Raw genomic sequence first — 26764 nt, 5'->3', positions numbered from 1 at the left:
ACAGTGGAAATGAAGGTATAAATAATTAAAACTCAATAGTCAAATGAAAGGCACTTTTATTCAGAATGACATTAACACAGGATATTGACAACTAACTCAGTGTTGGTTAACTTATTTCAGCTTCTTGGTAAACGAGGTATTCTACTGGCTTCACAAGTTAGCAGCAAACAGCTCCCGGGACGTGAACAGGGACACCACCAAAATAGATAGTGTTTGCTGATAAGCTACTTGGAGCTGCGGCTGGTTGTGTGTCGGTGCCAACAGGAGCTCCACCGAAAGTGACTGCGTTTGAGTACAGGCTGAAAGACTCAGCGCGATTATGTAGTACAGTGGGAGAGGGGACGACATCTGCGGACTGGAGGAGCGGCAGCGGCGCAGGTCCGGGCTCGGCGCTAGAAGCTTGGTCTACAGCGGCGACGGCATCTGAGATGGAGGCTTCAGCCATATTACTCTCTCTGTCGGATGCCGGAGACTGTGCAGACATTACAGTTTACATTGGTTGCTGGGGTTTGGTGAATTACACTACTGGCCATTAAAATTGCTACACCAAGAAGAAATGCAGATGATAAACGGGTATTCATTGGACAAATATATTATACTACAACTGACATGTGATTACATTTTCACGCAATTTGGATGCATAAATCCTGAGAAATCAGTACCCAGAACAACCATCCCTGGCCGTAATAACGGCCTTGCTACGCCTGGACATTGAATCAAACAGAGCTTGGATGGCGTGTACAGGTACAGCTGCCATTGCAGCTTCAACAACACGATACCACAGTTCATCAAGAGTAATGACTGGCATATTGTGACGAGCCAGTTGCTCGGCCACCACTGACCAGACGTTTTCAATTAGTGAGAGATCTGGAGAATGTGCTGGCCAGGGCAGCAGTCGAACATTTTCTGTATCCAGTAAGGCCCGTACAGGACCTGCAGCATGCGGTCGTGCATTATCCTGCTGAAATGTAGGGTTACACAGGATGGAATGAAGGGTAGAGCCACGGGTCGTAACACATCTGAAATGTAACGTCCACTGTTCAAAGTGCCGTCAATGCGAACAAGAGGTGACCGAGACGCGTAACCAATGGCACCCCCTACCATCACGCAGGGTGATACACCAGTATGGAGATGACGAATACACGCTTCCAGTGTGCGTTCACCGCGATGTCACCAAACACGATTGCGGCCGTCATGATGCTGTAAACAGAGCCTCGATTCATCCGAAAAAATGACGTTTTGCCATTCGTGCACCCAGGTTCGTCGTTGAGTGCACCATCGCAGGGTCTCCTGTCTGTGATGCAGCGTCAAGGATAACCGCAGCCATGGTCTCCGAGCTGATGGTCCATGCTCTTGCAAACGTCGTCGAACTGTTCGTGCAGATGATTGTTGTCTTGCAAACGTCCCCGTATGTTGACTCAGGGATCGAGACGTGGTTGCACGATCCGTTTCAGCCATGCGGATAAGATGCCTGTCATCTCGACTGCTAGTGATACAAGGCCGTTGGAATCCAGCACGGCGTTCCGTATTTCCCTCCCGAACCCACCGATTCCATATTCTGCTAACAGTCGTTGGATCTCGACCAACGCGAGCAGCAATGTCGCGATACGATAAACCGCAATCGCGATAGGCTACAATCCGACCTTTCAAAGTCGGAAACGTGATGGTACGCATTTCTCCTCCTTACACGTGGCACCACAACGACGTTTCTCCAGGCTACGCCGGTCAACTGCTGTTCGTGTATGAGAAATCGGTTGGAAACTTTCCTCATGTCAGCACGTTGTAGGTGTCGCCACCGGCTCCAACCTTGTGTGAATGCTCTGAAAAGCTACTCATTTGCATATCATAGCATCTTCTTCCTGTCGGTTAATTTCGCGTCTGTAGCACGCCATCTTCGTGGTCTAGAAATTATAATGGCCAATAGTGTATTACCTAAGGAAATGAGTATATAGAGTAAGAGCTGTGCGGCGAATCGGTGATGCACATTAAAATCGGTAGTAAGGCAAGTAATAGTGACCGTCACACCATCAATAAAAACATTTCTCCTTCTGAAGCTGGCATCCATCGCATTTTAACAGCGCTTATGGAGAGGACCAATTAATTTTTTTATTCAGTGTAGAATATCATAGTACTTTCCTTCCCCGGTAGCTGAGTGGTCAGCTCGACAGAAAATCAATTCAAACGGCCCGGGTTGGTTCCCGGCTGTGTCGGAGATTTTCTCCGCTCAGGGACTGGGTGTTGTGTTGTCCGAATCATCATCATTGCATACCCATTGACGCGAAAGTCGCCGAAGTGACGTCAAATCGAAAGACTTGCACCCGATGAACGGTGTACCCGACGGGAGGTCCTAGTTACACGACATTTATATTTATTTATCATAGTACTCTCCTATTTCGAATCGGTCTGTCACTTAAAGGCAGCCATATCTATGTTTTTTCCAGTGTGAAAGTTACCTTGTCTGTTCTCGTACGATTGTTGAAGCATTCAAATTGTACGTTTAGTATTCTTATACGGTTTTGTACTTCAGGTTCTAAGCTAACTACGCCTGCCACGTATTTTGCGGAATAACGACAGATTTTTCGGCTCTAGAAGACCGACCTAACACATGCGTACTGACAAAGACGGGTGTTGACTGAACGTTGACAGCATGAACTACATAAAAGTGGTATGCCTTCTGCGTATTTTTCGAGTGTAATTTTTAAAAATCGTCAGGCTAAATAGATATATTACTATTAAAGTTATTAATTACTCAGAAAAATAAAAAATACGACGAACAGATTTGTAATATCGTCTCTGGACGGGCAGAAAACTTATCATTAAAGGAATAAAAACTTTATGAAGCTTTTGACCGAGCCACCAATTTAAAACCAACAAAATGATGCGAATCGACTTGATACACAGACGCTTGCAACATACACGCTTTGGAGAACGAAATGATCAGCGTTCTTATCATCTGAATTGTCCCGGCAGTTACCTTATGCGATTCTGGACAAAATGGGTTAGCCTAATCCGGATGACGCGATAGCGTTTCCACCCAGCGCCCTGCTCAGTTCTGATCCCGTACCTCAGCATTGCTCCAACTCATTCCCTATTAGCTTTTCGGATCTCGTGCAAGAAAGGGGGCAAGGTAAAACGTGTAACTATGAAACTCGTGTGCTTTGTAGTTAACACTAAATCATGATTCAAAATTTCTATTGATTATGTCTCTACCTGACCACTGGACTTAATTTCAGCCAAATTTAAACATTTGTGTGACCTTTCATGGTTATCCTCTGCGTTCTGTTGCCATCTTAAAACTACGTGCTGCGCCACAACTCGAAATCAGAATGAGTCCTTTCATGGCAATCGCTGGTAACATCTGAGGACGTATCACAACTGGATTTAAAAGTTCGCTCTATTCCTTCCTACATCTCAGTGAAGCAGTAACGCACCTATATCGTTGCTGGTCTGCCATAGGTAAATCCAACACAGAATGTTTTCAAGATGCAACGGTTTTTACAAGTAAACAGATAAACAAATGAGTTTTTTGTTAAAAAGATAGTCTATTTCAAAAAAGGTAAGACATGGAGAAATTAAAACCACTTGAAATAATTGGCAGTTAACGATATATTGGTACACTATGTGATCAAAAGTATCCCGACACCCTCAAAAACATACGTTTTTCATATTAGGTGCACTGTGCTACCACCTTCTGCCAGGTACTCCGTGTCAGCGACCTCAGTAGTCATTAGACATCGTGAGAGAGCAGAATGGGGCGCTCCGCAGAACTCACGGACTTCGAACGTGGTCAGACGACTGTGTGTCACTTCTGTCATACGTCTGTATGCGAGATTTCCACACTCCTAAACATCCCTAGGTTCACTGTTCCCGGTGTGATAGTGAAGTGGAAACGTGAAGGAACATGTACAGCACAAAAGCGTACAGCTCGATCCCGTCTGTTGACTGAGAGAGACTGCCGATAGTTGAAGAGGAGCGTAATGTGTAATAGGTAGACATCTATCCACACCATCACACAGGAATTTCAAACTGCATCAGGATCCACTGCAAGTACTATGACAGTTAGTTGGGAGGTGAGAAAACTTGAATTTCATGGTCGAGCGGCTGCTCATAAGCCACACATCACGCCGGTAAATGCCAAACTATGCCTCGCATGGTGTAAGGAGCGTAAACATTGGACGATTGAACAGTGGAGAAACGTTGTGTTGAAAGACGAATCACGGTACACACTGTGGCGATATGATGTCAGAGTGTGGGTATGGCGAATGCCCGGAGAACATCATGTGCCAGCGTGTGTGGCGCCAACAGTAAAATTCGGAGGTGGTGGTGTTATGGTGTGGTCTTTCTCTTCATGGAGAGGGCTTGCACCCCTTGTTGTTTTGGGTGGCACCATCACAGCACAGGCCTACATTGATGTTTTAAGCACCTTCTTGTTCCACGCCGTTGCAGAGCAATTCGGGGATGGCGACTACATCTTTTGACACGACCCAGGACCTGTTCATTACGCACAGCCAGTGGCGAAGTGGGTACACGACAATAACATCCCTGTAATGGACTGGTCTGCATAGAGTCCTGACCTGAATGGTATAGGACACCTTTGCGATGCTTTGGAACGCCAACTTCGTGCCAGACCTCGCTGACCGACACTGATACCATCTCCTCAGTGCAGCACTCGGTGAAGAATGGCCTGCCATTCGCCAAGAAACCTTCCAGCACCTGATTGAACGTATGCTTGCGAGAGTGGAAGCTGTCGTCGAGGCTAAGAGTGGCCAACGCCATACTGAATTGCAGCATTACCGATGGAAGGCGTTACTAACATGTAAGTCATTTTCAGCCAGGTGTCCGGATACTTTTGATCACATAGTGTATTTCTTGCCAATCGACCATAAAAAAGTCTTAGATACTGAAACGCTGATGTTACCGACACAGCGTTCCATGTAAGAGTCAGTTTATACTGAGATTACATATCGTACCTTACTAAGATCGTTGACTGAGGAATATTCGGGAGCGAATGCATACACGGGATGCCGAACAGTCACAAGAGAACCTTGGGCAGTGTTCATCACGTTGCCAAAGGAGGCGCCAGCAGTCGACAGACTGGTGACTGGGTCTGTTGTTGGGAAACCCTGCTGGGGTCTCGTAAGAACAGAACTGAGAGGAAAGTACGGGGAGGGGAAGCCAGCACTGAAAGGGAAGCAGAGTACAGTTGTGCCAAAAGTAAAACACACGTCCTCGCCTATGGGAAGACTGCTAGGTACGGGGTAGAAGGGAAAGTGGGAACTCTTGAAGATACTTGAAGGGTAGTACATGCTCGGAAAGATGGGCAGGTTATTAGGTAGAAAGTTGACGAGGGGTAAGGATCCAGGTGACACAACTGTGGGCTTGTCGAGTACTTGGACGGTACTGGAAGTATCCACGTTCTTAGGGGTTGCTGGTGTCAGGGAGACAGGAAGTGCCGTGGATGTCTCTGGGTTAGCAGGAAAGGGAGGCACCTGAACTGAGACTGTGGGTTTTCCTGCTGGAGGCACCTCTGGACTGGATGGTGTGGTGGGCTCATTTTGTCTGCCTGCAGCAGGTTTCTCTCCTGGGTCTGCAACTCCAGACGTCTTCTCCTTTGTCACGCACGGCGTCGGACTGGGCACTCCATCATAGACCCTAGGTCTGGCGGCAGCAACTACCAACACTGCCAGCAGGATCACCTGTCAACAAAAGGTTACTATTAATTTCACAAGTTGCGATGAAACGTACATGCACACTTCCGTCTCTCGTAATTGTGTGAACAGGAGCCAACTACTAATCCACAGTGCGCCATATTTCCTTCTAGTATGAGCAAGAGGCATTACTCGTCTTTGGTACCACTTGCCAATAGTGTTGACTGAATTCATTCGGTAGATACGTACACACAGGCAAACGCTACATACTCGCCCACACGTTGTCAAATATGCAGCCCTGTTTTAACTAGTAGCCCTTATTCAGACATCATACAAACGTTTTTCTACTGACAGATTCACCACGTTTAAAAGTGCACCACTCTTTATTTTCTCTTTCTCACCTACAACATCTACTTCATTTACTAACTTAGCTATGATTTCAGTATTTTAAACATAGCTGCACAACAGCAACGGTTCCACGTAATAAAATTATAAACAGCCGACCAGTTGCAATGGATAAAGAATTCTTTACCCAGGTTTCAACAAATTTAAATTTGTCTTCTTCAGAAGGTGGCAATTTTACATTAGTAAGAACTAATATACCATCGCCGTTTTTACAAATGTCGGCATAGATTCATTTGCCAAAATTAAAATATAGCCCTAGAAATAGGGTTTGTCACGTAAATATAAATTAGTACATGGATGTTGCAGCCCTATTTCTAGGACTATATTTTAATTTTGACAAATGGATCTATGCCGACATTTGTAAAAACGGCAATGGTACATTAGTCCTTACTAATGTAAAATTGCCACCTTCTGAAGAAGACAAATTTAAATTTGTTGAAACCCAGGTAAAGAATTCTTTATCCATTGCAACTGGTCGGCTGTTTATAATTTTATTATTTAGCTATGATTCCTCTTGCTTCCTTATAGTCCTTAATCTTACTATAACCTTCATCACAACAGGATTATACCATATCGGAAATGTGAATGTATCTCTACTATAGTGTGAAAATCAAGCAGTTAACTGTGATGTATCATTTCCGTCGCTTATTGTATCTGTAATAATATAATCAGACTATAGATGCGTTTAGATGTTTCTTGAATTTTGTTATTACATTAGAATTGCACCAATCAAAAGAGCAGTATTAGGGAGGTTTTCTAAACCATCCTTGACTAATACGAATGCAGCAATACGTTATGAACGGAGAAAACCAACCACGTAATAACAGAGGAACTGAGAATATTAAACAGCGTTTATAAGTAAACTTAGTTACAAAAAGTGAGGTTTAGGCTAATAATTAGCAACTCTCTCTTTCGTCAGCTGAACAAGTGGTAATAGTTTTGAAATCAGTACATTATCGAAAAATGGGTTTAATAAAACAGTATGCACAGTATCACATTAAAAATGCATTGATCAAGCGTACCCCAAAGTCGAGTTAAACCAAAGAGAAGAAAATATTATGCTTTTATGAAATAAATGCCAGACGTGGGATAGCTAAAGTGCATAATGGGACGCTTTCGTCTATCCTTCTCCTATTTTCTGGACAGCAATGTAATTCAAAACAAAAAATGCATAGGAAATAAAGGAAAAGAAGGATGCTAAAAATTGGAACCAAGCTGCTACTCGAACTAAAATTGGTAAATGACTTATTGATGCCACCATGTAAGATGGAAACAATTACACAGCTCAAATGCAAGTATTCCCCAACTGTGGAAGGCACTTACCAGGGTCCTCATGTCTGCTGCTGAAGAATAATGACGCTGTTCTGTGTCGCTGATCTGAGGGCTTAAATAGTCGTGGACGATGGTGTCGCACTGCCCGGAAGATTATCTCTCACGTTCCGGGCGCCTCTTTATCACGTTCACAGTCAGATCTAAGTGGTCTGCAGTGTGGCACATGAACTGATAAGTTATGTGTTTCCGCATGCTCGTATGGCAGGTGTCTGCATACATACGTGATAGGAGTCTGACTTCGTGCTTCCATATACCTGCTGACTTTGTCACATACACTGATCAGCCAGAACATTGTGACCACCGACGTAGTATCGATATAAACATGTCCAGGCGATAGCAGCGTCACCTGGCTTGGAATGACTGCTAGTCAGACACAAGCACGTTGCATGTACTATCGGTGAGCGTGCTGCCCGTGTGTAGAATGGGGAAGGTGCGCGCTCTATCTGAGGTTGACCGAGGATAGATTCACGGCTCGGAGGATCGGCATGAGCATTTCGGAAACTGCAGAACTTGTAGAGTGTGCGAGGAGTGCAGTGGTGAGCGTCTTCAACCGGCGAAGCCAAGATGAAACCACGTAAAGACGTCGGGGCGGCCAAATGTAGGGTTGGGTTGGGTTGTTTGGGGGAGGAGACAAGACAGCGAGGTCATCGGTCTCATCGGATTAGGAAAGGATGGGGAATGAAATCGGCCGTGCCCTTTCAAAGGAACCATCCCGGCATTTGCCTGGAGCGATTTAGGGAAATCACGGAAAACCTAAATCAGGATGGCCGGACGCGGGATTGAACCGTCGTCCTCCCGAATGCGAGTCCAGTTCTCAAGCCCCTGTTCCACCTCACTCGGTCCAAATGTAGGACTAGTAAAACAAGACAGTCGGCAAACTGTCCCGGAACTAACATCAGGCTGTAATGCCGAGCACAGTGCAAGTGTGTCTGAACACCCAGAACACAGAACGCTCCTAACGATGGGCCTCCACAGCCAACCACACATGCATGTGCCGATGTTAACTCCACAAGGTCAGCAAGTACGACTGAAATGGGCACGTGGCCATCGGCACGGGACCTTGGCGCAATGGCAGAGCGTGGCACGGTCTGATGAATCACGGTACCTCCTTCGTCATGGCGATGGGAGGGCCAGAATCAATCTTCTTCCAGGGGAACAGCTAATTGATACCTGTATTGCGGGATGGAGACAAGCCGGCTCCATTTTGCTCCAGGCAACATTCGTGCGGCCATCCGTTGGTCCAGGTGCAAGGCACCATGGTGTCCAAGGGTTATCGTACACTAGTTGTAGACCACGTACACCCCTTGATAACGATCATGTTTCCCGACGGCAGTGGCTTTTTCCAACAAGATAATGCGCCATGTCACAAGGTCAGAAGTGTGATGGAGTGGTTCGAGGAACACAGTGACGAGTTCCAATTGATGTGCTGGCCCCACAACTCGGCAGATCTGAACCCGATCGGAAATATCTGGGATGTGATTGAACTTGGCGTCAGAGCTCGTTTTCCCCCTCCCGGAATTTACAAGAATTTGGTGACCTTTGTGTGCAGGTGTGGTGCCAACTCCCTACAGTGACCTACCAAGGTCTCATTACTTCCATGCCACGACGCTTCGCCCCTATTATCTGTGCCAAAGTTGGACACACCGGTTATTACGCAGATGGTTATAGTGTTCTAGCTGATCAGTGTAATTCACCCTGTGTTATTTGCTCCCAACTCCATGGACGCCGAAAGCTTTCACAGACCTGAGTAATAACCTGGAAAATACTTTCCTCAGTTCCTTCGTAGCTCAGACAAGCTATGCCATCTCATTTTATCTGGAGTTCTCTTAATCCTTCGTATTTTCGACTCTCAATATTCTCGTTGGAGATTGCTCCGTGTTAAGTGACAATAACTACAGAACTTTTTTCGGGGAGAACCGGATTTAAAACGGTCGACCAGCTATCTTGATTTAAGTTTCCCACCTTCTCTTATATCACTCCTGTCAATTGATGGGCCCTTGTCCTTTAAAAGGGATGCCCTCAGTCTTTTTTCCAACCCCGGACCTTCTCTGTGATTATGAAATCGTAATCCATTTACGAGGTTCCTACGGTTTCTAGAGATTGTAATGGTATGGAAGTTATCGTCTTTTATCATTCACGTCAAGATCTCCGTTGTAAGATTCTGCTAACGGCTCGTCGAAATGTTACAGACGATCAAAACTCAGAACTAGACATAGATTAGTACCCTTTATTGAATTTTGTTTTGAGAGACGAATATTTGTAAACGAGAATTTCAAGAGGAATGCGAGGCATGTGTTACAAACAGATTACGTTTGATTACAAACAACAGAACATTCCTGCAATTTGGATGATGCAGTGTTTAAACGCTGTGTACCATCGTCTTTGAGGTTTCCATGGTCGAGTTTAACACTGCTAGCAATACACGACTGGTTTTCACAGTTGGAGTATTAGGCATTACGCGAACTTTCAGAAATACCTATAATATCAGGAAAATCAAGGAGGACAAAGAAAATTTATGTAATTCATGCTTCCTTTTCTTTGCCAAACATACTGACGGTGCACTTATTCTTGTTTGCTTTGTCGTGTAGCTTCTGCACAGGAGCGCTGTGGCTCTGAGCACTATGGGACTCAACTGCTGTGGTCATAAGTCCCCTAGAACTTAGAACTACTTAAACCTAACTAACCTAAGGACATCACACACATCCATGCGCGAGGCAGGATTCGAACCTGCGACCGTAGCAGCCCTGCGGTTCCGGACTGCGCGCCTAGAACCACTAGACCACCGCGGCCGGCACAGGAGCGCTGTGGTGGAAGGATCCTCTAGTATTACGGATAACTCTGAATTATTTCTGTTTGCTGATGACACTGGCTTGTTAGTAAAGGATGTAGTGTGCAACATTGGTTCGGTTTCAAATAGTGCAGTTCATGACAGAGGTTCATGGAATGTAGTAAATAAAGTAACGCTAAATCACACTAAGACTCAGTTTTTATAGTTTTCAACACACAATTCAACGAAACTTGACGTTTTAATTTCACAGAATGGGCAAATGATTAGTGAAACTGAACAGTTCAAATTTCTAGGTGTTCCGATAGTCAGTAAAAGAAAGCCCACGTAGAGTATCTTCTTCAAAGACTTAAGGCTGCCATTTTTGCTTTTCGAACGGTATCTGAAGTCACTGATCGTTCGAGATGGAAAATAGTCTTCTTTGCTTATTTTCATTCGCTTGTGTCGTATGGTATTATATTTTCAGGTAACTCTTCCCATTCTAAAAGGGTATTTTTGGCTCCGAAACGGGCGGTTCGGGCAACGAGTGGTGTAAGTTCACGAACGTATTGTTGACCCCTGTTTACGAGACTGGGTATTTTCACATTGGCCTCTCAATATGTCATTTCTTGCTAACAGTATTAGATCATTCCCAAGAATAAGCAGGTTTCATTCAGTTAATACTCGGAAGAAATCAAACCTGCATTTGGATCGGACTTCCTTAGCCCTTGTTCAGAAAGGTGTGCAGTATACTGCTGTATCTATTTTCAGTAAGCTACCACTAGAATTCAAAAATCTTAACAGTAATCCACGCGCTTTCAAATCGAAACTGAAGAGTTTCCTCATGAGTCATTCCTTCTATACTGCCAAGGAGTTCCATGAAAAATTAAACTGATTCTTGTTGTACTGTTGATTGCGTTTACTTAAAGGTATGACTTTTTTCAGGTTCATAAGCATTTTATTTTTATCTGTTATTACTCTTATGTTGTAATTTTATGTACTGACACTTTCCACGACCTTGGATTTGGTCCTCAGTTTGGTCCTATGGAACTTGACGTGTAAATACGAGGGCTATTCGGAAAGTAAAGAACGATAGGTCGCGAAACGGAAACCACAAAGAAAATCAATCTGTTTTATTTGCAATGGTTAGCTATAACTTCCAGCTTCTTAAGTCGCCGATCCGACTTAGAGGTTTGTCGTATCGTTGTACCAACTTTCCAATAACCTCTTTATAGAAGGCACCCGCCAGTGCTTTCCGCCAATTCTCTACGCTGGCCTACATCTCGTTGTCTGTGCCAAGATGTTGTCTTCATAGCCAGCGGTTCATGTGAGCAGAGATGAAACTGAGAGGGAGACAATTACGGGTTTTATTGTGGGTAATCAAACGTTTCCGACTGAAAACGATACAGATGCATCTTCATTGCCCCTGCAGAATGTGGCTGAGAATTATCTTGAAGAAGAAAACGCATCACAGTTATGTAAAGTTGGCTGCATAGCTTCAGGCGAAATTTCTCACCAGGCCCTCGTACTTGGCAGGAGACACTATTGTTCTAGGTATCTTTATGTGCTCCCTGTGTTCTCGCAACTAAAAAGAGCGACGTAATGCGATCCCGGGCATATTAGAGACACTGCCCAACACACCTGTGTAAAACTTCATCAGATTTTCACTGTGGTTTCCATTTCGTGATCGATCGTTCCTTACTTTCCGAATAACCCTGGTAGATAAATGAAAACAAAATGTGGGAAATTTTAGAAATTTGTGGTGAGTTCCTATGAGACCAAACAACTGAGGTCATCGGTCCCCAGACTTACACGCTACCTAATCTGACTTAAACTAACTTACGCTAGAGAGAACATACACATACTCATGCCCGAGGGAGGACTCGAACCTCCGACGCGGGGAGCCGCGCGAACCGTGGCAAGGCGCCTCAGACGGCGGGCCTAACCCTCGCGCCTAACAAAACGTGGGGATATTCATCATGAGATTGAAATTCACGTTTCATACCCTTGTTTACTTACAATTAAATTTGATTTTGGATAGTTATCACATTGAGCAAACAATCTTTTCCAGATATGTTTCCCTTAGCACCATGAAGGAGGACATCAAACAGAACACCCCTTCAGAGACCTATAAGACCGTTGCCATTACATTACCGGGTGAGGGGGGTGACTTTCAACTTTTTCCTGGGAGGAGAGGTGGTGTGATTCCGTGGACTGCCATTTTGTTTCAGGTTCGAAGTGATGGATGCCTGTTTCGTCGCCTATGACAATGTTAGACAAAAAAAGATTTCACTATCAGCCTCGTAAAGAGCGTGCAATTTCGCTCAGATGGTCTATCACTGCTCTTTATGCTCTGCCGTTGAGAGCTGTGGAGCTCATGGAGCACACACCTTTGAGTACCCCAACTGGTAGACCGCCAGGTTAGCCATGCGATTTAACGCACGGCTTTCAGGGCTGGGAAGGAGCAGCTGGTCCGCGGCACTAATCCGCCCGGCGGAGTTGGGTTGAGGACCAGTGAGCTGGCCAGTCTGTGCATGGGTTTTAGGCGGTTTTCCATCTGCCTCGGCGAATGGCCGGCCGCGGTGGTCTAGCGGTTCTAGGCGCGCAGTCCGGAACCGCGCGACTGCTACGGTCGCAGGTTCGAATCCTGCCTCGGGCATGGATGTGTGTGATGTCCTTAGGTTAGTTAGGTTTAAGTAGTTCTAAGTTCTAGGGGACTGATGACCACAGTAGTTAAGTCCCATAGGGCTCAGAGCCATTTGAACCATTTTGAGCCTCGGCGAATGCAGGCTGGTTCCCCTTATTCCGCCTCAGACATACTATGAAGGCGATTGCTGCAAAAACAAGTTCTCCACCTATGCATACACCACCATTACTCTACCACGCAAACATAAGGGTTACACTCGTCTGGTGTGAGACATTCCCTCCGGGGAAGGGGGGGGGAGGGCAGTGGCTCGGTGTGGGGCCGCAGAGGGGTGAAGTAGTGGACTCCGGCAGTCGTTTTGGGGTTGTGGACCACCGCGGCTGCAGCGGGGACGGAGTCTCTCCGCCGTTTCTAGGCCCCCGTTAACAACCGATACATGCAATACAAACCAGAGCTGGAGGACAACTTGTGTCGGCGCTGCCAGGTCAGACTTCCAGTCGTGCAGCAAGGTGTTTGATTGTGATCCGTCGATCACCTGCAGTGAGGGTGTCCGCACGTTTCAACATTGCAGGAGTAGCAGCTGTGTGCTGCCGGCTGGCGCGCGGCAAATCGGAAGGGTTTGTGCGACCGTGTTTTTGTTCACTACCAGGTCTCCATAGACGCTTTGCAAGCGCCTATGAATATCCGCGATTCTCTGGTTTTCCGCCAAAAGAAACTCAATGAGACATATCTGCTTGTATCGCAACTCCGTTACAGACACCAGTTTGAAGGCTATGTATAGCGTCGCCACCATGGGAACTTCGTGAAACTACAGGGGCCTTAACGAGAATATTGTACGATATACCACAACAAATTCCGAATTTTTTCAACCGAAATTGTCCAAATGGTTCAAATGGCTCTAAGCACTGTGGGACTTAACATCTGAGGTTATCAGTCCCCTAGACCTAGAACTACTTAAACTTAACGAACCTAAAGACACCTCACACATCCATACCCGTGGCAGGATTCGAACTTGAGACCCTAGCAGCCTCGTGGTTCCGGACTGAAGTGCCTAGAACCGCTCGGCCACCACGGCCGGCTTCCGAAATTGTCCGTGAAAAAATGTGTTGCATTGCTTGCTGACCGTCCCATGTACACTCAATTCACATCCATGGTCCGACAAAAAACAGCATTTATGGATATCATGTTCAGGAACACTTCTCTTTAAGTTAGAAAATCACTTGACTGGGCCTGTTGTATAACCACATTAATTTACAGCGCACCATTTTCTGGATTCTTTTTGAAAAGGAGCTTTCAGCATTATTAGAAGAGCTTCTTATGGCTTCAAGGATGGATATTTCGTTCCAGAAATAAGAGGCCGCTGCAAATTCTTGTAGTCAGGTCACACACCATCTACACCAACAATCTGAACATTAAATATTGTGAGGAAATTATGTATAGAAGCACTGTTTCATTTAAAAAGAAAGCATTAAGATAATAACATTGTAGGAGCAATGGGATCCACATGTTCCAAATGACAATAGCCTATCGCACTGCTTGCCGTTGGCTTCTGCCTGACCAATATCGATGGTTTAAATGACTCTGAGCACTATTGGACTTAACATCTGAGGTCATCAGTCCCCTAGAACATAAAACTACTTAAAACTGACTAACCTAAGGACATCACACACATCCATGCTCGAGGCAGGATTCGAACCTGCGACCGTAGCAGCTTCGCGGTTCCGGACTGAAGCCCCTAGACCGCTCGGCCACAGCGGAAAGCAATGTCGAAGGTTTAAGGAAATCAAATACATCTGTACTTCCTTATGTTAGTTAGATTAAAGTAGTTCTAAGTTCTAGGGAACTGATGACCTCAGATGATAAGTCCCACGGTGCTCAGAGCCATTTGAACCATTTGAAAACCTTGGTGCTGTAAGTGAAGAGCAGGGCGAAGATTCCACCAAGACATGAAAGAAATGGAAAGAAGATATCAAGGAAGATGGAACGTCAACATGATAGCGGACTACTGCTGAATGATAAAAAGAGATGATCCTCAACGAATCCACAGCCAGAAAAGCAATAAAATAAGCTGTGACACAAAGCGAAAGTGTTATTATAAGGACTTACGAGCTTAAAGAGAAATGAAAGTGTACTGGAAATGTAGTTCAGTACATGATGTACAAATAAAATAAAATTTTATAACGTTGGAAAAAATGTTATAAATTGCTTAAATTTTGTTATTATACACAAAAATACTCCCGTTTTTGTGAGAAAACCTGACGCGATAGAGAAAAAATGGATTGCATTTTTGAAATCAGCGCTGAAAAGTACATAAAAGTCAGTTATCAAATTTCAAACAACTTTCAAAAAATGCTTTTTTGCAGACCTGTGTAATGGACAAGTTCCACTGGTCCGGCCTCACTTGTTTATCCCATATTTCAACGAAGAGCTGGTGGAAAAGACTCGTCAGAACCCCCCCCCCCCCTCCAACCCCCCACCCCGCTACCGTTGATCATCATCTGTGCTGCAATTTTATCATTCCCTGTTTGTATTTACGTTTGCACATTTTGATTCCAGTGTTTATTTTAGGCAGGCCTTGTTGAATTTTATATCAAGTCATGATTTAAGAAAAGTTTATCGCTTGATTATGAAGCCATATCAACTACCATGAGACAATCTGCAGTCTTCATACGTTGTGTCATCAGTCACAGTAACGAGACATAGTTCCACGCCAGTAGAGGACTACAATGTACATTGATATGATGACGCACTGCTCACACTCCCTTCTAAATACCCCAGAATAATCCAGCAGGAGAACAGTAAACAGAACAATTCTAGATTAAATTGCGCCTATCGTCCGCGACTCTTCCGCAGTGTCAAAGCGTAATCTCATGCTGCTACTTCGCCTGCATATTGAAGACGTCGGTCCACAAGCTTTCAGCTGAACCGCTGCCGTAGCAGCCTTGCTCGCCGAGCTTACAACGGGAGTCAGCGGAATTCCTCCATGTCACTTGAAAGAGGCTTCTGCCGAGGCTGACGAGAATACACGGAACTGTAAAACAACCGAGTAAATATTAACTTGCTCATCACTTTTGATTAGCGCCGAAAAACACTCTACAAATTCCGCAACTCCATCTTGACAAAGGAGAGCAGACTCCACTCGGCAAGTCTACAATGCTTTAGAATTCTTATGGCAACACCACGTATACCTTTTCTGCGGTCGTCTTGACGATCTTTAATGGGGGCAGCACTATTAGTAATCCAAACACTCAGTTCGTCACTTGTGTTTATGTTTCCTCTCTTGACTGCCCGACACACAGAAATATAAAGGTATACATCTACATCTACATCTACATGACTACTCTGCAATTCACATTTAAGTGCTTGGCAGAGGGTTCATCGAACCACAATCATACTATCTCTATACCATTCCACTCCAGAACAGCGCGCGGGAAAAACGAACACCTAAACCTTTCTGTTCGAGATCTGATTTGTCTTATTTTATTTTGATGATCATTCCTACCCATGCAGGTTGGGCTCAACAAAATATTTTCGCATTCGGAAGAGTAAGTTGGCGACTGAAATTTCGTATATAGATCTCGCCGCGACGAAAAACGTCTTTGCTTTAATGACTTCCATCCCAGCTCGCGTATCATATCTGCCACACTCTCTCCCCTATTACGTGATAATACAAACGAGCTGCCCTTTTTTGCACCCTTTCGATGTCCTCCGTCAATCCCACCTGGTAAGGATTCCACACCGCGCAGCAATATTCTAACAGAGGACGAACGAGTGTAGTGTAAGCTGTTTCTTTAGTGGACTTGTTGCATCTTCTAAGTGTCCTGCCAATGAAACGCAACCTTTGGCTCGCCTTCCCCACAATATTATCTATGTGGTCTTTCCAACTGAAGTTGTTCGTAATTTCAACACCCAGGTACTTAGTTGAATTGACAGCCTTGAGAATTGTACTATTTATCGAGTAATCGAATTCCAACGGATTTCTCTTTCTTTGGATCACCTCACACTTTTCGTTATTTAGTGTCAACTGCCACCAGCCACACCATACAGCAATCTTTTCTAAATCGCTTTGCAACTGATACTGGTCTTCGGATGACCTTACTAGACGGTAAATTACAGCATCATCTGCGAGATATTCTTGCTTTGCGAAGTTCAGCAATGGGAAAAGTAAATCTCTGTTTATGTAAACATATATAGCTTCGAAATCAGCAAGAGCAACAATTTATATATGTGTTCCCAGTCCACTACGCCAATTCTTTATATAATTTGTGGATGATGAGCCGCAACTATCAGTTAAATCGGCAGCTATATAGGTACTATAGGCAACCAACCAATTTATGAATTTCAATCGATTTATTCAATCACATTATTTGTTGGTAAGATTTGTCCGTGTCAAGTTCTACTCAGCCGAGTCACGGTAGAAACGTGTATGAGTGATAAATCCAAGGCCACGGGTTACCGACTGCACTGCTAGTATAGGATATTAGTTACAAGAAGTTGGGGTATATTACGCGACGTTAGCCTCTTTCTTTGTCTGAGCGGACGAGTATCTCAATACTGTGTCTAATTTTCATATAGTCTTACAACCTTTGGGTCCTCATTTGTGTTTTTCTGCAACTAGTCACATGTAATTATTTTATTTAAACATTAAAAGCGTTTCAATCGTATTTTGCTCATCATCAGGTGTTTGTACAGACGGATGTGACTCAAAGCCAAAATATGGCCAGAAATCAGCGCCCAGAGTTGTCTTCTGCTGGAATGGAGTAGTTGTGATTGATGACAGGCCTGTACAGGGTGCCGGTAGTTTTACATCAGCTGTTATGCTGTGATAATCATGTGATATGTTTGTTTTTCACTTAGTAATTTGATGTTCCTAAGTTTCATCTGCATCGTTGTTACACTGGTGGAGCCGTTTTTCTTCATCACCTGTTTTTCATCATAATGGCCAAGCTCCACTGATACGGCATCACTTGTTTTTCCCTTGTTTCAACGAACAGCTGGTGGGTAAGACCTGTCAGAATTTCATTCGCCCCCCTCCCCCTTCCCTTGATCATCTCTACTGCAATGTTACAGTTCCCTGTTTGTCTTCATACGTTTTAGTACCAGGTTTTCTTTTAGGTAGATCTTGTTGAACTTTATTTCAAAACATGTTTTAAGTAAAATATATCATCTGATTATGAACCCATATCAATTAATATGACACTATCAGCATCCTACATACGCAGTGTTATCAGTCACAATAACGAGGCATACTTCGAAGCCAGCAGAGGACAACACAGGACATCGTCCTAGTGACGCACTATTCACACTCTCTGCTAAACACCTCCGAATAATCCAGCAGCAGAAATTAGACTAGTTGTATGAGATTTTGTCATTAATATCTCTAGTGAAAAACACCTGATCATGAGTAAAATATGTTTGTAACGTATTGTAATGAGTTAAATTGAAGACAAAATAAACAAATGAGACTGTCAGAAAATAATTAAAAATAATTATCCCACACAGTCACACTTCCTTAAGTTAGCCAACATGCCCACCGTTCACACTGAATACCTGTCCAAATCGAATCTCGACAGGTATTTTGTTGGATCTGGCCCATTCGTCGTTTATAGGGTGCCTAAAGGATGCTGCATTCTCGGAATGCTATACAACTATTTAAACAAATAACATTAGTAGTTTTATTTCTATAAATCAAATTGAAAATACCTAACTTGTATTAACAAAGGTGTCGCAAGCAACATACAAACAGTAATATTCTTCGTTATAGACAAAGTTCCTGCAAGTTGCACACGTCACTGACAACTGACGTCCGCGATACTAGTGGTAGTAGTAGTAGCTTTATTCATCTGTAAATCTCTTTTTACAAGGATATAGGACATATCAAAGAATTTACATGTTTAGACCAATTTAAAATAATATTAATTCGTATACGCATACATTTAAGGACTTGTAGTTAGAGACAATCATTAGATTTAGTCCTGGTGTACAATCCGTTTTTTCAAATAACTTATTAAATAATGTAGTGCCGCATTGTTCACTCATATCTTACTATCAGTCACTCCACACACTATACGCACATTCCAGAATACGCACATTGTTTCATAACACTACACTCACTACACACACACACACACACACACACACACACACACACACACTGGTGATCTCTGGGCCATTTTCTGTACCGTAACTTCCCATTTTCTATCCTGAAAAACTGAGTCAGCAGCCCTACATAATAAGTGAAATGTTGAGCTCAGAAAGAGGAAGAGGTGTTGGTATTGAGCAATGCATAGTCTGGGAGTAAGTTTTTCTAGAAAAGAAAAAAAGAAGGAAAAAACGTAGCGTGAAGGTGTTATGTGGAGTGTTGAATGTTTTATTATCATTATTATTATTTATTTCTATAACATTTTTTACGAAATCCATACTCTGTTTTATCTCAGTAATCCTTCAATGTATAAAATGTATTGAATAATAGGTACTTTTTAGCTGCCTTTTGAAATAAGCGTATTTTTGCAATTTTTCGTCTCTTTTGGTGATTTATTGTTAAGTTTTATTCCTTGGTAGAAATTGCTGTTTTGAGTTTTATGTTTATTTTTTCTTGGGAAATATAAGTTGAGCCCAGCTCTTGTTCCATGGTCATGGATAGAAATGTTTGTAGAGCAATTACCAATGTTATTTTTGATGTGTACAACTGACTTGTAAATGTATTCACACAGTGCAGTTAAAATCCCCAATGGTTAGAACAAATCTTTACAATGAGCTCGACTACCATCTTTGGTTATGATTCTTATATCTCTTTTCTGGAGTCTGAAAATTGTGTTCATATTTTGTCATTTGTTCCACAAAAAAGAATGCCATAGCTAAGAATTGAGTGTACATATGAATAGTACGTAACTAAAAGCCATTGCATGTTACATACTGATGATAGGATTCTAAGGGCATAACATGCTGATGACATTCTGTTTGCAAGTACCTTTGTGTGTTCACACCACTTCAACTGAGAATCAATATTCATTCCCAGAAATTTCGTATTTGTTACACAGTCTATAGAGGTGCCATCTACAATTAATTTAACATTGTCAGTTTCCATCTTCAAACTGAAATTCATGGCATTAGTTCTCTTTATGTTCAATGTCACTTGATTGCTTATTGACCAATCGTAAACTTCCTTGAGAGCTTCATATGATTTCTCTGCAAGGAGTTCTCTTGTTTTCTCAGTGACTATAATATTGCTGTCACCAGCGAAGAGAATTTTTTCACTATGAGTAACACTTCTGGGAAAGTTATCGATGTATATCAGGAACAGTATTCGTCCTAATATGCTACCTGGCAGAACCCCTATATTAATGTATATAAGTGTTTTACTAAGTGTTTGGATCTATTCGAAGTATGTGTTATCTCTACTCTTCGCACCCTATCTGCTAGGTATGATCGAAACCAGTCATTAGCTACCCCTCTTATTCCTAATGCTTATAATTTATTTAACAAGAATCTTGTGGTCAGCTGTATCAGAGGCCTCAGAAAGATCCAAAATATGCTTGTGACACATTCATCTTTGCCAAGAGAATCAAGTACAACCTTTGTGAATTCTAATAAGGCTGACTCCGTATTTTTGCCACTTTGGATACCAAATTGTTATTTGCTTAAAATATTGTATTTATTCAGGTAATTCATTAATCTCTCTTTCATAATTGCTTCTATTATTTTTGAGAATGGTGACAGAATGGAAATGGGCCAGTAAATTTCTTTGTCTTCTGCGTTTCGTTTCTTAGGCAAAGGTACAACTCTTGCCTGTTTTAACTGCTCTGGAAATATCCCTGATGTGAAGGATTCATTTATCATATTTGTTAAGGGGCCTTGTATAATCTCTAAGCATTGTTTCAGTACACACAGTGGTACTTCGTCTAAGCCTTCTGACATTTAATTTCTTAGTTTTTGAACAGTTTTATTGACTTCATTTTCTGTGGTTGGAAGCAACATCGTTGTATTTAGTGCAACATTATTTACAAGTGTTACATTGTTTCAGGGAATTTTTGCTATAACTTCTCTGCAATACCTGAAAAATGCGCATTTACATAGTTTGCCAAGTGTTGTGGATCATTTATTACCTACCCCTCTCCCTTAGCAATATGATATTCTGCTTTTCTTTGCCTCTCCCTGTTTCCATTTTAAAACATCCCGGACTGCTTTGCATTTATTCTCTGGATGATATATTATTTTGTCATTAAATGACTTTTTTGCAGCGATCAGCACATTCCTAGAGATATTTCTGTATCTATGATAGAGATTTAAGATTTCTAGATCACTGCGGCTTTTTGTCGTGGAACTGAGGTATTTAAGTGTTTCAAATGACTTCTTTATACCTGCTGTTATCCATCTGTTTTTGTGCGATGTTGATACGGACATGCATACTTTTGGAAATGCCTTTTCAAAGTTCAATTTAAATAATGTGGAGAATTTATAGAATTTCATATTCACGTTGGTTCCCTTGGACACTTCATCCCAGCTTAGCTTTGCTAGTTCCTTTGAAAAACCTTTTACTTTGATTTCTGATAGATTTCGTTTGTAGGCTTGTAGTGCCGATCTGAGCTGCCAAGGCTGGCAGGAGCGGCACTTGTGTTAACTTGTTGCAGAGGGCGCTCCTGGCGCGGCTCGGTCCTTGTCAGCGGCTACTCGCTGACGTTTCCTTACCGGCTTCTCCGGTCTTCCGTTCTGCATCTTGGTTCCGGCGCTTGTGGTTACTCCAGAACATATATGGACTGCCCAACAAAGTTATTTCCATGTTTTATGGTGTCATTATGTTTCCCATGTAAGAGGACATCCTAGCCAATTACCGGGAGGTTTTTGATTCGTAAGCTGCCGAAATTACCGGTGTAAGTTTTGTGGTTAAATAGGCATCTCTTGCGAAGTACTTGCGATAAAACCTACGGTGCTATCAATTGATCATTCAAGCTCCCTGTGAACTTTATAGCACCCTCTTACTTCAATGCAGTTTATTTTATTGCGTTCTTTTCCTTCGGCCGTAGTAGCTCGAATAACTTATCAGTTTAACATTTTAATCAGATTTAGCCTTAAGGAACACACGATCACGTATTTCATAGTTCGTTTATGCCCACTGCCCACGTGTACTAAGCGTAATGATATAAGTTGCACTCCGTTATCTGGTCATTGCACAACATATTAATTAAAACAGTGCAGCTGGAGACTGATTAGTACGACCGAAGTACAGAATGTCGGACGTTCCACTCCTAAGATTACGATACTTTCTCTCATGTAGCGCGCTACGTGGAATCTACTCCTTATTTCGCTTTCAATTTCTAAGGCAGATGCAGAACGTAGATCAGTTCTACAGAGAGACTGTCTAGTGCCAGTAGCCATTGACTGAACACGTTATTTAATCTAAGTTCTGTTTTTAGTGAGATGTGGTGCGGAAACAATTCACATACAAACTTCATCGACTGGTAAATCTGGTATCTATTTTAAGTAATTTAAGGTGTCTCTTTCCCGTAATATGAGACCAAAGAGAACGTCCATAAAGGCTACGCTGGGTCATATCGTTTCACTGGAACTAATCGTAGAGGCAGCTGTCAGTGCCGTGCTCGAAATTGCAATGGTCACTCTGACACTAACGCCATACATTTGGTGCTCGGTTTATTACTCTGCTCCCTTGCTATTAGAGTAGTGTGTGTGACAAATAAACCAAAGACGTTCATTCAGAGCAACTACATACAAGATCCCTCCCGCATGAATTGCTGCAGGCACACTAAGTGCTCTCGCACTAGTGTGGCTGGTCGTAAACAAATGTTTACATCCTGCCACCTTGAAGAAGGTTGGTTCTTATTGTCAAAAATTTAAATGCTACGTAAGATTAAGAGAAAACTGCGGCAGTATTATGTAAAATATACGCGTTCCATTACATCCCACGTCAGGCCTAAACCGTTAGTCGGCGATGCAAATTGTGTATTACCCTACAAGAAACTGAATATCAGTAAACGATAACATTCTTTAATGTACTTAAAGTAACAAATTTCATTAATACGGCTCTAGAAGCAAATTGTTGACATTTAGTAATAAGCTGTGCCTAGCGTGATGTGTGAACAGACAGCTTATACTGTGATTTTACTTCTCATAAGTATACTTACTCATTTTTGTCCACTATGGCGCATGTATGTATGCATTATGTCCTGAGTAAGATATCATTTTGTTCTCCTAATCTGAATGGCTGTTTATGTTGCACACACATTGACCACATAGATTGTCGAGACATCAATCACACATTTTTTTACAAAAAACTATAAACAGGATAAACTTGGATCATATAAATGTATATTAACACTTAGTCCAAATGTTAAGTTACATGTATTGCATGCTGTATGAGCGTGCTGCAATCATAGCAGAGATACCTACTAGCGAGAACCTCCGGCGCACCAAAAGATATACCACTCTGGTCGAGAAAAGGGGCAGGCATGGTTATTAAAACGACTGTAAACCATTAAAAGGCACTACTCTTTCAGTAAAAAAATGTTCTATGTAAATTTTTATACTCAATAGATATTCAGAGCCAGCCACTGGAATTAGGTGAGGTTTAACATTTTACACGTGTATGTTAATACACAGGAAGACAGTAAAACATGCGTGTTCTAATACCCATGACACATAGCGCAGTTTGAGTGTATTTCCCAGAACACTACGTAGAGTCATATTGGGATATTTTTTATGATTGGCCATACGTGGAGAAAAGCCTATTTTGTTTGATGCGTAGGTTGATGGTGGCAGTGACAGTTTAGACTAGCACTGATTTCTTAACTTTTTTCATATGACTAACTATATTAATTTGGAAATATTTCAGGCGAACTGGGATAATTATATATTTTTTTACTCAAAACCACGCCAACTACTATACACGTATACATTAAAGATATAACTCGCCTGATCTAGCATCACTTGTTTGGCATTTGTATTTAGAACAACTGAAATCTCTTGTCCGCTTTGCAATGTTAAAGTCAGCCTAATAACATGAATGTGTTAATGACATTTAAATGACAATAGCGTGAAGGGACGTCTTTAAAAAAAAGATGAAGAAAAGAAAGTTTAAGATAAAGTTTGCAGGTTTCATTACATGCTCTTGCACTAAAACTACAACAAAAATATTTTTTCCGGAGAAACTGGTTGTGCTGTGACATATCATCGTGAAAAATAGTCCTGTTGGGCTTGGCACACGATTAAAAAAATAGCACTGCTCAGAATGCGATAGGACGTTCTTTCTTCAAGTATAAAAAAACCCTCAGATTTGCTGAAAGTTTTTAACGAGTACCCATCGATAAACAGATTCACAAAGGGATTATTAAGTGAAAATTCCTTCGAAACCATAATACTGATCTGGCTACGATTATCTCTATATATGAGATACCACTACCTATGAGATATAAAGGGCCAAAATTATTGATAGGTAGTGCTAGATATTTGACCTTTATTGTCACAGCTGCTTTTCGTACGCGGAAATAAGATAGGAATGCTAAGATACCTGATACATCTTGGCCACTTTACCATGAAATGAAAGAAGATTAGAGTGTAACATGCCGTGCACGACGAGATCATGTTTGACTGAACATGCATACGGTTTGGGGAAAACGTGGGGGAGGTAATTGGCTGTGCCCTTTAAAAAGTAAAGAGGTTGGACGCAAATATGGAAACACAGCTGTAAATGCATAGCTGAACATAACTGCAGGTGTTAGGAAAGCCTACAGGGTGCGCTATTTTTTTTTTTTTCATCACGTACGGCACCCGTGCAGTATACTTATTAGCCTGGAAGTGTCGGTCGTGGTCATATGAGGGCTCTGTTTAGTTGTTAGTTAGGTCGATGTTCCATGAATCACGCCGCACAATAGATCGCATTGATGTGGACTGAGTCATCTTACATTCACGTTGCCAATTAATTTGTACATGTGGCTAAATTCTGAACATTTCATAAAGGAAAAAGGTATACAGATAATGAGTTAGTAATTCCTACGCACCACCTTTTACACATTACAGTAATAAAAATTCTTCTACAGAACAGGCGTAGTTGTCAAGAAGAAACTATCTGCACTATATCGAAGCTCAGTCTATTCGACCGTGGGCAAAATGTTGGTGATCGTGTGCTGGATGTATCCGCAGTCAAGATAGCGATAGTTTTTGGTGTTTCAAGAGGCATCGTATTGAAGATTTATACAGAATACAGGGAAATTGCAAAAACATATCAACTAAGTCATAGCGTGGATGAAATATGTATGTTCAGTGATCTTGACACACGCTCTTTGAAGAAGATAGTGACGGAAAGGAAGGGAAGCTGAAAAAACTGCAGAACTCAATGTTGCAGTCTGGAGCCCAGTCAGCACCAAAACAAAACGAAGGAAGCTCAACAAGCAGGAAATTCCAAGGAGAGCTGCAGCTCCAAAACCGCTAAACGGTAATTTATAAATCCGTAAAATGGATACATGGTGCCAAAGATATAAAAGTTCGAGGGTGGAGCAATGGAATCATTTGATCGGTTGAGTTTTGCCTTCCACCGTTTCAAGGTTATTACTTGGGCAACCGTATCATGGCATTCTAAGGGCCCCACAGTTACTCTACAGATGTCACATTACCGCCAAGGATTATGTCACCCTTTTGGCTCATCAGGTCTAGCCCATGGTTCGGTGTTCGTTCCCCAATGGTGATGCTGTGTTCTACGAAGACATGGACCATGTTCATCCAGGGCTAGTTTTTTGAACACGAGGATGATTTATCGCACCTTTCCTGGCCATCACAATGACAAGAATTCAATAGTGTTCGCCTTTAAGGTTTATTTTGCAGAGGAGAGAGTGTGATCGCTATCGATCTCCATCAGCGTTACCTGAAATTCTCACAGTTTAAGAGGACCAGCGTTTCGTTTAATAACGGAAAACATAAGTCATGATGGTCTGATGTGTATTTTAAACGCTCTCCTCCAGAACACTGTACCACTGAGCTACGACTGAAGTACCTTGCTCGGCACTGCAAAAGAAAATTTTTGATTTTAATTGTGAGACGTTTATTGTGGCAGTTATCATACCTTTGTGTCACTGATAGCACCATTTTCAATTGCAACTGTATATTAACGTCGTAAAAGAGTTTCCATTATATGGAAAATTTAGTAATTTCTTCTCATTTGGCGTTTACTCATTTTAGCTGTGGTATCTGACGGTTAATTTATGGTAAAATATGGTACGTAACGAATTAAACCAGGTAAGAGTGCTATGCAAACGAAAAGTGGAAAAAAATTGTACAGCATTAGTCTAGCTGGTATATAGGATTATATGTTCACTCATTGCAACAATATATTCTACGAACATAAGAATTTCAACTTCCTTCAAAAGCTTCAGTCTCAATTTTTTTTTCTTGCTGCTGTAGTGGAGTTGGTTCTGTTTTTTTTGACCTTCCATTATAGACTTCTGTTTAGTCTTATCGCTCCTAAGAAAATTTTCCTTACTTGAGGTTCATACAATTATATATATATATATATTAAACGAAACGCTGGTCCTCTTAAACTGTGAGAATTTCAGGTAACGCTGATGGAGATCGATAGCGATCACACTCTCTCCTCTGCAAAATAAACCTTAAAGGCGAACACTATTGAATTCTTGTCATTGTGATGGCCAGGAAAGGTGCGATAAATCATCCTCGTGTTCAAAAAACTAGCCCTGGATGAACATGGTCCATGTCTTCGTAGAACACAGCATCACCATTGGGGAACGATTGCCTAATAAATAAACAATAAATTAAAAACTAGTTTATATTCCAACCATATACGCAAAAATATGTACCTGAAACTCCATTGTCAAAGAAGAAAACTGTTTTATTTGATACAGTACGTTCAAAAGTTATGGGTAAGTAATACATTGATCCTTTCAGTTTTTATACATTTTATCGATGAGACAATCGACCGGGTTTTCAGCTGGCAACAAGAGTTGTCAG

At 42.2% G+C, this 26764-nt stretch overlaps 1 protein-coding gene across 1 annotated transcript in view; it reads right to left on the bottom strand.

Annotated features, from left to right (window-relative positions):
* The window catches only part of LOC126474266 (uncharacterized), a 108808-nt gene extending 101420 nt beyond the window's left edge, over positions 1 to 7388 (bottom strand). Inside the window, exons 1-2 of the mRNA XM_050101731.1 lie at positions 7377 to 7388; positions 4971 to 5696 (exon numbers count right to left, since the gene is read on the bottom strand). Coding sequence (XP_049957688.1) covers positions 4971 to 5696; positions 7377 to 7388 — 738 coding nt within the window. The remainder of the gene's footprint in view (positions 1 to 4970; positions 5697 to 7376) is intronic.
* Between the last annotated feature and the right edge of the window lie 19376 nt (positions 7389 to 26764).

Source organism: Schistocerca serialis, chromosome 4 (assembly GCF_023864345.2).
Source record: "Schistocerca serialis cubense isolate TAMUIC-IGC-003099 chromosome 4, iqSchSeri2.2, whole genome shotgun sequence".
Taxonomy (NCBI): Eukaryota; Metazoa; Arthropoda; class Insecta; order Orthoptera; family Acrididae; genus Schistocerca; species Schistocerca serialis.
Note: the sequence above shows the minus strand (reverse complement) of the source record. Positions and strands in the feature narration are given on the sequence as shown.